This window comes from Medicago truncatula, chromosome 1 (assembly GCF_003473485.1).
Source record: "Medicago truncatula cultivar Jemalong A17 chromosome 1, MtrunA17r5.0-ANR, whole genome shotgun sequence".
NCBI classification, from domain to species: Eukaryota; Viridiplantae; Streptophyta; class Magnoliopsida; order Fabales; family Fabaceae; genus Medicago; species Medicago truncatula.
In genome coordinates this window covers 49821748-49835439 of record NC_053042.1, presented here as the reverse complement: position 1 = coordinate 49835439, position 13692 = coordinate 49821748, and the positions used below count along the sequence as shown (strand labels likewise).

Here is a 13692-nt window from a genome sequence, read left to right as displayed (position 1 = left end):
TGATATAATTTTACAATAAATTAAATGATCTAGTGCAATTTTATGTGTGTCTAAATATTGTTTATTTGAGGTTGTGACCAAAAGTATTTCTCTATAGTAAATTATGTATACTCAACTAGGACATTGGAGATCGCAATTCAATTTGTCTACCACCTAACAAATTAACCACCCTATTTCCCGAGAACTTTCTTGGTTGAAAGTTGATGCTACAGCCTTGAGATTCCCGGTTCAAATCTGGCGGCAATCATATAACAAATTAACCAATATCCCTATGTTGTAATGCAACAGTTAGCCTTATTGAGACATGGGTGTGTATGTTAGTATAAATCCATAACACCCCTTTCCTCTCTCCTGTTGTATGTATGCATAAGGATTTTCAATGATTGAAGATGTTTTATACTAGGTTATAGTGTAAAAATTTTATTTACAACGTCAACCAATCATAATTGTTTAACATAAAAACTATTTGACTTTAATCATAACTATTTTTAAAATCAGACATATGAATAGTTGTGGTTTAATGATAATGTCAGACTTTTTACACTTGAGGTGCATCAAAATTAAACTCTAAAAAAAGCAACCTTTAAGAGCTTCATAATCACTTAGAATTAGCAATTCATATACTAGCTAGCAAATATTGGGTATTGATGAATGCAATCACCCCATGGTCCCTTATGAGACTCACCAAGTATTGGTCTATTACACTTCAAAACAACACTGCAACACTTGGTCCCACTTCCCATTCCAACTTGCCAAACATTATCACCTTTCTTCACTTTTTCCTTGGCTTCCAAGTAAGCAAGTTCATACCACAATGATGAAGAAGATTGATTTCCAAACCTATGAAGTGTCATCAAAGCAGGTTCAATCTCTTTCTCACCAAGCTTCAACCCTTTTCCCACTTCTCTTATCACACCCCTCCCTGAACATGGCAAACAAAAATGTTGTATAACAGTCTTAAAATCAGGCACATAAATCCCTTCACATTTCATAAACACAAACCTCTTTTTCATCACAGAAACTAAATACCAAAATTTCTCTGAAACTGGCAATATTTCAGAACCAATGATTGAAATATTTGAACGAAGTGTTTCACCAGCTACATGAAGCACATCCCTCTTGAGTGTCACCCCAAGTTTTCCATCTGAATCTTCTTCCCTTATACAGGATAAATAAGCTTTATCATCAAAAGCTCTTTGTGTTCTAAGTGTCCTAAGTAACAAATATTTTGCATTTTTACTTGCTTCTTTTTTGTTTGAAAGAAGAATTGCTGCACTTCCCATTCTAAAGAGACAGTTAATAAGCAACTTTGATTTTTCCTTACCTGGATACCAACCGTGGGACAAAATCTCTGTGCTTAAGACAATAACATTAGATTTTTTATGAACTTTGAGAAGATTCTGAGCTAAATCAATACAAATAGCACTAGCACTACACCCCATACCAGAGACATTATAACTTTTAATGTCACTTCTCATAGCATATTTGTTAACTACAATGGAAGTTAAAGAAGGTGAAGAACAAAAGCCACTACAGTTTAAGATAAGTATGTCTATATCAAAAGGTGAAAGCTTTGTTTTTGCAAAAAGATCATCAATGATAGGGAAAAGAAGCATGTGAAGTTCTTTGATGGATTCAGAATGATGGGTTTTTGGTGGAATGTAGTGCAAGGAAGGAGGGAGACAAGTTTCTTCACTTTGACCTGAAGAGTGAAGTACTTTTTCCATGAAAGCCATGCTTTCATTGTCAAAACATTCAAACAATGAAGCATTTTCAAGGAATGTTGAGAAAGGTACCCTACAATAGTTTGGTGGTTTAAGACATGAGAAATCAATGAGGTAAACAGGTGAGGGTTTTGAGAGGAAGTGTTTTAGAAGGAAAGAAAGTAGAAGAAACAATAGGAGAAAAACATGGAACATTGGTTCATAGTTTTGGAGAAATAAGAATGCTTCAACAAATGTTGCTAGTGTTATGCTAGAAAGCCATAGGAAATGTGAGAAGTGTGAAACGAGATAGTTTGATAAGAGAGTGAAGTTGGTGCATTCATTGAAGATAGAGACATGGTTTGGCTTGGAAGTAGCTTCCATTACTATGGCAATAATGGTGCTCAGCTCAGTTTCGAGGCTTATGCTCAAGAAGCTAGGTCTATGATATGAATAAATAGATGGGGAAAATAACAACTAATGAGAAAATCGAAATCTCTGACAAGAGAGACTTTCAAAAGTTGTGTTTGAATTCTTAACCATGAATGGAGTGATTCAATGAGAAGGAAAAGGTATGGTAAAAAATATTTCCAACGTATCTTTACTTGTTTCGGGGACAGGTGAGGTTAGGTGAGAGGAGAGGAGGTATTGACCGCTTAACAACAAGAATTGTTACAATCTTTAGGACAGAAGGAGTAGGACTTAAAATATGTCGATTCATTTTGGTCCGTAAATGTCTTACAAATAAATAACTATAACAGTTTTTTAATATATCAAAATTTTAAAATAATTTTTGATTGTGCACTATGTTAATTAAAATAGTTGTTCGATGCTGCTGACAGAAACTAAAAAGTACTTTTCTTTTCATCTTTTAACTTTTTTTTCTTTTATAAATAAAAATTTCATATACAACAACTAGTAATGAACACTAATGTTGCTAGTTCATCTAACAAGAGTACAAGAACGACTATTGCTGCTACAAATACTTTCTCCTTACAAGTGTCCGAAGCCATAAATGTTAGGCATGAAAATGCAATGAAAATACTCTACAAGATGTTTTAGATAATGGAGAAGAATTGAATATCCAGTCCTGCAGTGGTATGGAATTCGAGTCTATTGAAATGGTTAAAGAATTTTATAATTCATTTGCAAAAAAGAATAGAGGTTTTGGAGCACGTACGCTTGTTCAACTAAACAAAAAAGAGCAATATTGGTGTGTTGCAATGAAGGTCACCATAAAGTCACAGAATCTACGAATGAAGAAAATCAAGATAACAGTAGCCTTGTTGAAAATTGTCTTGTATGAAAAAGATGCATGATTCCGCGGGGGAGATCATCTTTTAACTAAAGAAAGAACTCTCCGACTCATCTTGTAATAAAGCACAACCACATTGTCGATCAATTTTATTTGGTTTTGTTTTATTACAAGATGAGTCATAGTTCTTTCATATAGCTATTTAAAACTTGGCTTGATGCAATGTATGGAAGAAAAAAAAAACCTACATCTATAATAACTAATCAAGATTTAGCAATTGGAGCTGTTGTGGCAAAAGTATTTCCAGAAACTCAACATCATCTTTGCTTTTGGCACATAAGAAAGAAGTTTCCTGAGAAGTTAGCACAAATATATCACAAAAAGTCTATATTCGAAGGTGGTCTAAAAAAAATGCTTTCGAGATTCTCGTGTCCAAAGTTTTGAAGAAGAGTGGAACCGCTTGATAATTGAGTACATATTGGAGGAAAATGTATGGCTTCAAGGGTTATACAAGATTAGAGAATCATGGATACCAATTTATAATAGAAGCACATTAATAATACTCAAAAGAACCGAAAGTATTAATGCTTTTTTTTAATTCTATTGTGGATGCAACAACAACATTGCAATAATTTATGGTAAAGTTTGAGAAAGCAGTTGAAAGCCGATTGGAGGTCGAAAGAATATGAATCCAAGCGCATTTTAACTACTGGATCAAAACTTGAAGAGCATGCTTCATTTGTTTATAAAAGAAAAATTTTCTGCAAATTTCAAGAAGAGCTTGCACGGATCAACAATTTCACTAAAATTAGAAGATTCAAAGAGAAGGACCGAGATATGAGTATGAAGTGTCTAATGGCTACAACCCAAAAGATACCTTCATTGTCCATGTAGATTTAGGCCAAAAGTTGCTAAATGTGGCTGCCACTATATGAATTCATGGGATTTTTCAATCAAAAGGTATTGTGCAAATCCCTGATCATTTCATTCTGCAACATTGGACCAAGGATGCTACGTACCAAAAGATTTTAAGAAGGGTGCATGCACAACAAAAAGCAAGTTCATTAGTTGATCTTGCTGAAGAATCAGAGAATTTATACAAGTTCATTATTCTAGAATTTGGTAACCTTCGTGTTTCGGCTATGAAAATGAAAGCAAATTTATCATTTGATGATAGAGTACAATACTTTTTAGAATTCACAGTGGAGGTATCTGAACACAGGTGAGAATACCAGCAGAATGTGATGTTTCAATTCGTCCAGGATGGTTTTGGCATAAATCAGAATCACCAAATAAACTAAGTGACCTACTTGATATTTATTACGAACTAGACTTTTGACTTCAGGTCTATTAAAAAACACAAAAGAGCATTTCATACAATGTATTTAGTACATAAAAACAACTCCAATGAGGCTACAGCTGTATACTCAGGTCAGGTGCAACAGTCACATTGAAACGAATTGTTACTTCATGATGCTTCGTCTTCTCTGGAGGAGCTTCCACTTCGTCTTCTCGATCATTCTCTTTTCTTCTGAATTTGTTCACTATCAAACATTTAGAATGTAAAAGTGTACCAAATGAGAATAAAATCAAATGAATCAAACATTTAGAATGTAAAGTACCAAATGAAAATTAAACAAAACTCACCATATTGTTCATAATTCAATCTTCTACCATCTACCTTAGAACACACATAGGCACCTGTTGAAAACACACATACTACAGTATGATGGTTTTGGTACCCACTTTCAAATGAGCGAATTTCACCATGCATATTTTGAAAAATATTTAGGCACGAATATTTGGACACACACAAATATAAATAGGGTTAATTAAGTTTTTGGTCCCTATAAATATTTGCAGTTTTGTTTTTAGTCCCTATAAAAATAAATCACATTTTTTAGTCCCTACAAAATTTTCTGTTAGTGTTTTTAGTCCTTGTTAAATTAAAATTTGTTTAATTATACTTAAACTTCTAAATTTTTGAAAGATTTTTTACATACATGTTCATAACATCGTAAGACACTCTTTTGTAAATTTTTTTAGTTTTTTAACATGTAATGAATTAAATATGAATTTTTTTAAAAGCCAAATTTTCAAGATTATATTAATGAAAATTTGGATCTAATAATAAAATTTTAAGTTACTTTTTTGCGGAGGAACTTTGTATAATATTCTAAGTAAGAATGTGAAAAATATGTTACAAATTTAAAAGTTTAAGCACAATTAAGCAAATTTTAATTTTACAAGGACTAAAAGTATGTGTTGGTCCCTGTTAAATTGAAATTTGTTTAATTATACTTAAACTTTTATATTTTTAAATGATTTTTAACAGACATGTTAAGAGCATTATAATAATCTCTTTTATAAAAAATTAGATTTGTTTAACATGTAATGAATTAAATATAATTTTTTTAAAACACCAAAATTCAAGATAAAACTAACGAAAATTTGAATCTAAAAATAAAATTGAGTTAATTTATTGTGGCGGAACCTTTTATAATGTTTTAAACAAGTATGTTAAAAATCATTAAAAAATTTAAAATTTTAAGTATAATTAAACAAATTTTAATTTAACACGGACTAAAAACACTAACGGAAAATTTTGTAGGGACTAAAAAGTGTGATTTATTTTTATAGGGACTAAAAACAAAACTGCAGATATTTATAGGGATCAAAAACTTAATTAACCCATAAAAATATATATCATTTCATTATTACTAAAATATATTTTATATAATGATTTTCTCTTTATGTATTTCAAGTGTGTGTAACTAAAAGGTGTGTTCAAATGCTTATGTCAAACTCATAATTGTTTTTGAACAAGTTATGTCAAACTCAAATTTAAAAGTTAAAATATAGTTTTGGTCCCTGTAAATATGTCTCATTTTGGTTTTCGTCCCTGTAAAAAAAAATTGTTGTTTTTGGTCCCTGAAAAATATCTTGTTTTTGAAAATAGTCCCTGCAGAGACTATTTTCAAAAACAAAATATTTTGCAGGGACCTTTTTCAAAATCAAAAGATTTTGCAGGGACTATTTCTCTAATAAATGGGTTCAGTCATCATGTGCCACGTGTGCAAATCATCACAAAATAAAATTGGAGCCAGGGACCAAAACCAAAATGAGGCATATTTGCAGGGACCAAAAACAACAATTTTTTTTTACGGGGACTAAAACCAAAACGAAGCATATTTGCAGGGACCAAAACCATATTTTAGTCAACTTAAAATAGCCAAACTTTGCAAAGTCAGTCCTTCTAACTTCTAAGCCATTCCCATAATCGTGATACATGGGAACTAACTATTCGATTAAGCCAAAATCATAATGCTGATTTTTTTTGCGGTGGACTATTTTTTTTTACCTCTGCATGTTACTCGTTGTGTATCAAACTAGTAAAATGTTTAGTTCAGTGTAATTGGAATAAAATCTCTCAAAATGCAACACAAATCAACAGTTTAAACATAAAAGTGGTTCCTTGGTGGAATTGAAATTCCAAACAACAATGGTTAGTTTTTTTTGTTACCAAGTTGATCAAAACAACAAAAAGAGAAGGAGAAAAATAGGAAAAACCAAAAACTAATCCTTAGAGAAAAATGTTTCTACTGCGTCGATCTTGGGAAGACTCATAATATCATATGAAGGAGAAGGATCGATGAGGAAATCCATAATCGATAAAGCTCCAAGCTTATCCAAAAAATCGTTTAATCATTAAATTTAATTATTTTAATTACATAAAAAATGGATTTAATTACACTTGTAGTCCAAGTATCGCGATATAATGTGATTTTGATCCTCCATTTTTTAACTAGTAAGTTAGATACTAGGTATTTATCTTCAATTGCAATTGTGTGGTTCCCTTATTTTCTCTATTTACTTTTTTTTTTTGGTAAAGATGAGATTGAGGTCCCCACATTTTCCATAAATAAATAACAAGTAAATTAAAAATCCGAGATTTCAAACGAATTTTTATGAATAGTATTAGGAGTTTCATGTTGCTCAAAAAAAAAAAAAAAAAGTTATGTATCATGTACGTGTTAATTGTTACTCTTTACATAAAGTAAAAATAAAGCAGTATGTTATCCATATATAGTATGGTAAATGTGTGCCATTTAGTAAGGCCATTATTTATTTCTGTGAAAAGTATTCACATGCAGCCCATCATCAATTTGTAGAGTGAGCATGGTTCTATATTTCACCAATTTATTTTGGTCTGCTAGTTTATAGTTGTGGCTACCTAATAGAACTGCAGAAAATATCTTTATATGTCTGTATGCAAACTTCTTGCCAAGGCAAACTCTTGGACCCGTATGTGCTAGCTAGGAGGTCACACATATAGTAAGAATTCTGCTCTTCACTCTGTATAATTTGCTCGCGCCTTGCAGCCATGCTAAAAATACCCTTGTGCTAGTTAACAAGCGCAGTGTTAGTTAAGTCACGCTACGTGCTGTCTTAAACAAGGAAGAGCACCTCATTTTCTCATTTCTTATCTAAAATCTCAAAAAATCTCTCTCAAATCACCCAAATTCAAAATTCCTTCAAGCTCAAATCAAACAACAGTCCGGTAACAAATAAGTTTTCATGATCAAACACCATTAACCTTTTATATTTATATATTAGATTTTTTTTCTCTTAAATTAGAAATTTTTTAGATTTAGAGTTTGTTTAAATTTTGGTGTTTTTGGCAAGAAATCATAAAATGTTTGCATGTAAATGACTTGTGTTGCTTAAATGTTTAGATGTTTGCATGTTTATGTTGTAGTTTTGAGTTTTAGAGAATTTTTTTAGATTTAGGGTTTGTTTAAATTTTGATTTTTTTTGCAAGATATGATACAATGTTACATGCAAATGAGTAATATTGCTTAATTATTTAGATGTTTGCATGTTTATGTTGTAGTTATCATTTTTAGGGTTTATGTTTAATTTGCACTCCAAGTGTTTGATAAAATGTTGGAATGAGTTTTTTCATTGATTATGTTAAATTACTTAATGTGTAGATTTGAAGCAATGGTCGGGTGGATCGACGTTCATGCAGAATTCAACGGCGGAGAACCTCAGAGGTTGAAGGTTCGGTGCCTTGATGTAATGTTAAGAGGTCTCAAGGATCAATTGAATGAATTCAACCAAGGAGTCAACCCCAGAGACGCAAGGAAGGTGGAATACGTTCGGTATAAACTGAAGGTGAGAAAAACACAAGAAGAGGGGTTGAATTGTGTTTTCTTTTTCTCGTAAAAAAATCTTCTTCTGATATCACTTCAGAAGCTGGTTGAGAGTGCTTCTGATGTGATGTTCAGAATTATATATGCAGCGGAATAGAAACAGAGCAGAGAAAAGAAAGAGAGACACAAGCAATTATCCTGGTTCCTTCCACAAATCGGAAGTAGTCCAGTCCCCCCTTGCACTTCCAAGGAGATTTCCACTAAGAAATAATCACACAGATTACAACTGCTCAATACTATCTAGTATGAGACTTCCCAAATGCTCAAGCACGCATGCAAGAGACTTCCAATGCTCAAGCACTAAAGCAAGAGACTTCTAATCAAACAGAATTACACAGAAAATTGTTTGACTTGAACACTTGATATACAATCAGTGGTGTTCACAATACAATGCAATAAAAGACTCTAGACTTAAGAATTTCTAAGATATATCAAATCAGTGCAGAAATTCAAAGTGCTTTTGAGAATCAAATTTGGCAGAGTTTGGGCGCTTTTAACTTGTGTTGATGTCTCTCTTGATCTTCAAGTCTTCACTCCTTTATATAGTGGTAAGTAGAGAGACGTTGAGATCTTTAGCACGTCTAAAGAGTCGTTGAGTTCCTTTGATCATCCACCAGTAATCTTTTGCCTGATTTGGGTGTAGTCCTATGAAGGATCAACTTCAAATTCATTCCTATCTTGAAGGAACAATTCTGCAGGCAGAGCTGTTAACTTGTCTTGTAGCGAAGACACACTCAGGGTCGTGGAGGTAGTGGTTGTACACTTGTACTTTGTCAACTCTTCAATGAGGGACAAGCACCCAGTGCTTTTCAAATGAACGTTGGCACTTCCCTTTTGATCCTTCGCTCTCTTAGACGAGGTTAACTTAAAGAAACAACTCTTTTGAGATTCCAGATTGAATCTTCTGATCAACTGTAGCTTCTGGTGATGATATAGCTTCTGATGAAATCTTGCTTCTGATGAACTTCTGCTTCTGATGACGTCATTACTTCAGAGGCACTTGTAACTTCAGAAACACTTCATAGCTTCAGACGCAATTTTCTTCAGATGCTTTAGGTTCCTTTGCTCTCTATTGTTCTTCCAAGACCTATTGAAATTGATTAACTTTGCCTATGGTCCTGTACACTTGAACAAATATTAGCAATAACCAATTGACAATTTTTAATACCTTGTTATCATCAAAACTCATTAGGGTTTATTGTAAAACACATTTTGTTCCAACATAAACGTCCAACGCTCGACGAGGGGAGAGTATCATTCACTTGGGTGGAGTTAAAGAACGACGAAAACGTGACGAGCATGTTTTGGGAGCACAGCATGTTCCAGTGGATCGATATGTGGGTAACGTTGTTGAGATCAATTGAAGATATCATCAACAGCTTGATTCTGCCAGAAGATCGTCATTAGTTAGGGTAAGGTGCATTCCAACTACAACAATTGTCTTACCTCTGAAATGGGGTAATTCAAACTTGCCAAACGGCCATGACTCAAGCATTTCGCCCAGCGTTCATGTTTTTCCTTTGAAAAGATTAAATTCTTGTTATGCTGGTTTAGATGAAAGTATTAAGTGTCAAGGAATGAACCTCATTTCGTTGGCACTTGAATACCATCAACTAAAGTAAGCCTAACAAAAATTCATTATTTTCAAAGGAAAAACGTGAACGCGGGGCGAAATGCTTGAGTCATGTTGTTTGGCCAGTTTGAATTTACCTCATTCAAAGGTAAGACAATTGTTGTAGTTGAAATGCACATTCCAACTACAACAATTGTCTTACTCTGGATGGGGCAATTCAAACTTGTTAATCGGGAGGACTACATTCGATAAGCCTCTTGAATGTTGGTATTCAAGTGTCAAGGAATGCACCTCATTCTTTTGACACTTGAATACCATCATTGGAGTCCTGCTGTTTAGCAAGTTTGAATTTGCCCCATTCAGTGGTAAATAATTGTTGCAGTTGGAAGGTACATTCCGAAATGTAATGTAATGATAAGAACATGTATTACTGAGAATCAGCTATATAAGTTATTTATTGACTTTTTATTCGAACTTTTATTTGAATTCACGCTGTCGCAATATTTATTTGAATTCACGCTATCACAATTTTTATTCGAATTTATTTAATCGCAATTTTTAATTCAAATTATTTTATTTACTTTATTCTAAATTATTTTATTTACTTTATTCTAATTTATTTTATTTACTTTATTCTAATTATTCATACATTAATATTTATTAAATTAATATTGATTCGATATTATTCATTAAATAAATACAAATATAAATAAAAGTAAATGAACTAAATTAATATTTATTCATTAAATACAAAATTAGAAAATAAAAGCAAATATAAATAAAAGCAAATATAAAAAGGAATGAACAAAATTGATGCATATAACAATATCTCATTTTATTAATAGAATTCATACAATACAATAATTGATACAATAATTTATTCCAATTCATTAATTTATTCTACTTATTTTCTTCCTCTTTGGGGTAAAAAGTGATCAATCTTCATGGGGTAAAATAGTGAGCAGCCTTCTTCGGGAAAATACATCACCAACCATTGGGCTAAATTTAAATCTGGTTTTTTTAATACCCCAACAAGAATCTTTTTACCCACGGTGAAAAGTTTATGGAGTAAAAAAAAAGCAGATTTAAACTTATCCGAAGGGTCGATCACTTCCCCAAGTTGGCTACTCACTATTTTACCCCGAAGAAGTTTGACCACTTTTGCCCCCAAAGAGAATATTGAAAAAAGAAAGAAAGAAGAGAAATAGAGGGAGAGAGTGAGGAGGGGGAGAAAGTGAGATCGTGTGAAGAAATAGGGAAGTATGGAGGGATATTTATAGGTGGAAATGGTAGTGTAGGTTATAACACCATAAATATGGTCAAAAAAACGTGTAAAGTTTGTAGAAAAAGTGTGGATTGAAGGTTGAAAACCTGACCACCGGCCAAAAAACGTTTGTTCTTCAGTTCTGACCACCGGTCAACATGCGTGAGTTAACTCGCGCATAAATATTATAAGACCATTTTAAAAAAAAATTGTCTCTAAATATTATAAGATCATCTATATATTTCTAGATGCATTTATATTTTTTTTCCCATAATACCCCTTACTAATACTACAACCTATCTTGGAATATAAAAAATTAACATTAAATACCATCTATACAAAAAATGTAATTTGGTAATAGGCATACTTTGTAAAAAATTATTATTTCAACAATTTTCCCAATATATGTGATTTTATTAAATGGTCCTATAAAAATAGACAAAACCAGTTTTTTTTTTTTTTTTTTTTTTGTTAACATTCCTTTATCATAAGAAAGAAGTGATATTGATAACATAAATTCAAATAAGAGGTAAGTAAAGTCTGATCAATATCCTAAAAGTTAGTTTAGGGCTTGTATATTAAGATAATAGATTATCTATATTAAGATGCCCCCTAACACGGAGTGCATCTTTGCTCCATTTATGAGAGCTCCATTTACACCTGTTCACTGCATAGATTTATGACACGTGGCAAAAACAAAATCAAAGGCTCAGATTAAAAGATTAAAAATAGGCATTTGTTCACTGGAAAAAATCATACACACGCTCTCTCAAACAGCCCCACGTTCCTTCTTCTTCTCTGAAACAACATGGCCGCTGCCCCTCCTTCTCGCCGGCGCCGTCCGATCGTCTCCATCTGATGAAATTAACTACTTCGAGACAACAGGGAAAAAATAAAAACAAAACGATCCAGATTGATATCAACGGAGATATTGAAATTAAAAACTGAAACAACAATTGATCTACAAAATCTTCCAATAACAACAAAAGTAGAAAAGAAAAGGTGAGGGAATTATTCTTTGGATGATAAATTTGTAGCATTTGAATTTCGATTGATATCACCGTTTTAAGAATATCCCAACATATGCTTGTTTTGATTAAACAAATTTACTAGGTCACTGTATGGTTTAAACATGCACAAGATTAAAGGAAGTTTGTTAATGTTCAGAAAATGCAGTGACGTTGTTTGTGAGGAAAAAGGAGGAGGAGGTATTGTTTCAGAGAGAGAAAGAAGCTGAAGCGCATAGGTTTTTTTTTTTTTCTTCCAGTGAACAAATACCTATTTTTAATCTTTTAATCTGAGCTTTAATTTTATTTTTTCCACGTGTCATACATCTATGCAGTGAACAGGTGTAAATGGAGCTCTCATAAATGGAGCAAAGATGCACTCCTAACACGAACCTCTTTATCCAAATATGGACCTCCAACTTAACCGGCTACAGCCTGTTTCATTCTGCTCATTTTCGTCTGCTTCTTTTCTACCTAGTATGTCATCTTTGATATAATCCCCTGCCAAGTATCCTTCTTAATTTTGATAAACTTGTTTATATGTTTAATGACCCTTTTTTTTTTTTTTAGAGAATGTTTAATAACTCTTAATTAGTTAATAAATAATATACAACACATTATACATTAATTCAGTTCCTCCACCCTTCTAGAAAATTAAAGAAAAGAAAGGAAAAAAAAATATCAGTTTCTGCACCGTCGTCCATTCTCATTCCGATCACCGGCCTTACCCTAAAAAATGAAATACACAATATATATTCTTCCGAGAACTTCTTAAATCAGATCCGGTAAAAATTCCCGAGTTGTTAAATCAAACAAGTTATAAACTGTTTCATCTTTAAAAAAAATAAAATAAACTGTTTCAAGCATGTCAGAAGGAAAACTAGCAAATTCAATTCACTTTCTGTCAAGCTTAAATTTGTAGAGAGTAAAGTAATGCATGCAGTAGAAATAGTACTACTTGAGAACGAGTGGTGTAAAGTCTATATATCTTTGTAAAGTTGATATTTTTTGTTTTAACTTTATTATTATACCTTTTAAAAATCATGGTTGAGCCTAACACAAACCCACAAAACTGATTTGTGAGATGATGATTGCCTCCATTTATAAATACACATCATCTCCTATTTGATATAAGACTTTTAACAATATCAACCGGTACATTATCTGGTGAGTAGGTAGAACTATGAGGACCATGGTTGGACCACTTTTTGGAGGGTGCATGTTAGGGGCTCCCCTATATTAAACTCGTCTCGTCAAAAAGAAATCTATATTATACTTGTGTGACACATGTATGGGGGCGACGCGGAAACAAATGGACCAGTGTAACACATGTAGCCTGAAAGTCATACCAACGCCAACAAAAATGTTTGGGGATTCCAACGTTAAAGCAACATGATGCCTTCTTGGAAAGTTTCCTTACTTTTTTTTTCTTACTTTTTCTCCTAAATATAGTAGTTGGTAATTTAGATCTACTTTTTTAAGAGTCAAAAACTAAATATTAAAATTATATGAAAAATAAACTTAGCTTGGACAAGTCTTTAATTTCTCCCCTAAAAAAAAAAGTCTTTAATTTCTGCTGCTTAAATTTCGAGGAAAATCACGAATTTGTACTTGTTTGGGTTGACCCCTGCTTCTATCATCAAGTCTTCCTTACCTTGCTACTATAAATAAGCC

At 32.5% G+C, this 13692-nt stretch overlaps 1 protein-coding gene across 1 annotated transcript; it reads right to left on the bottom strand.

Annotated features, from left to right (window-relative positions):
- Positions 1–521: 521 nt before the first annotated feature.
- On the bottom strand, positions 522–2322 carry LOC11418292 (3-ketoacyl-CoA synthase 5). Its single transcript, XM_003592334.3, has one exon. It carries the CDS (start codon positions 2085–2087, stop codon positions 624–626), a length of 1464 nt encoding a protein of 487 aa, XP_003592382.1. The 5' UTR covers positions 2088–2322; the 3' UTR covers positions 522–623.
- Positions 2323–13692: the final 11370 nt, after the last annotated feature.

Excerpts from the sequence above, each read along its gene's own strand:
- LOC11418292 (XM_003592334.3), bottom strand. The coding sequence starts at position 2,087 with ATGGAAGCTACTTCCAAGCCAAACCATGTCTCTATCTTCAATGAATGC.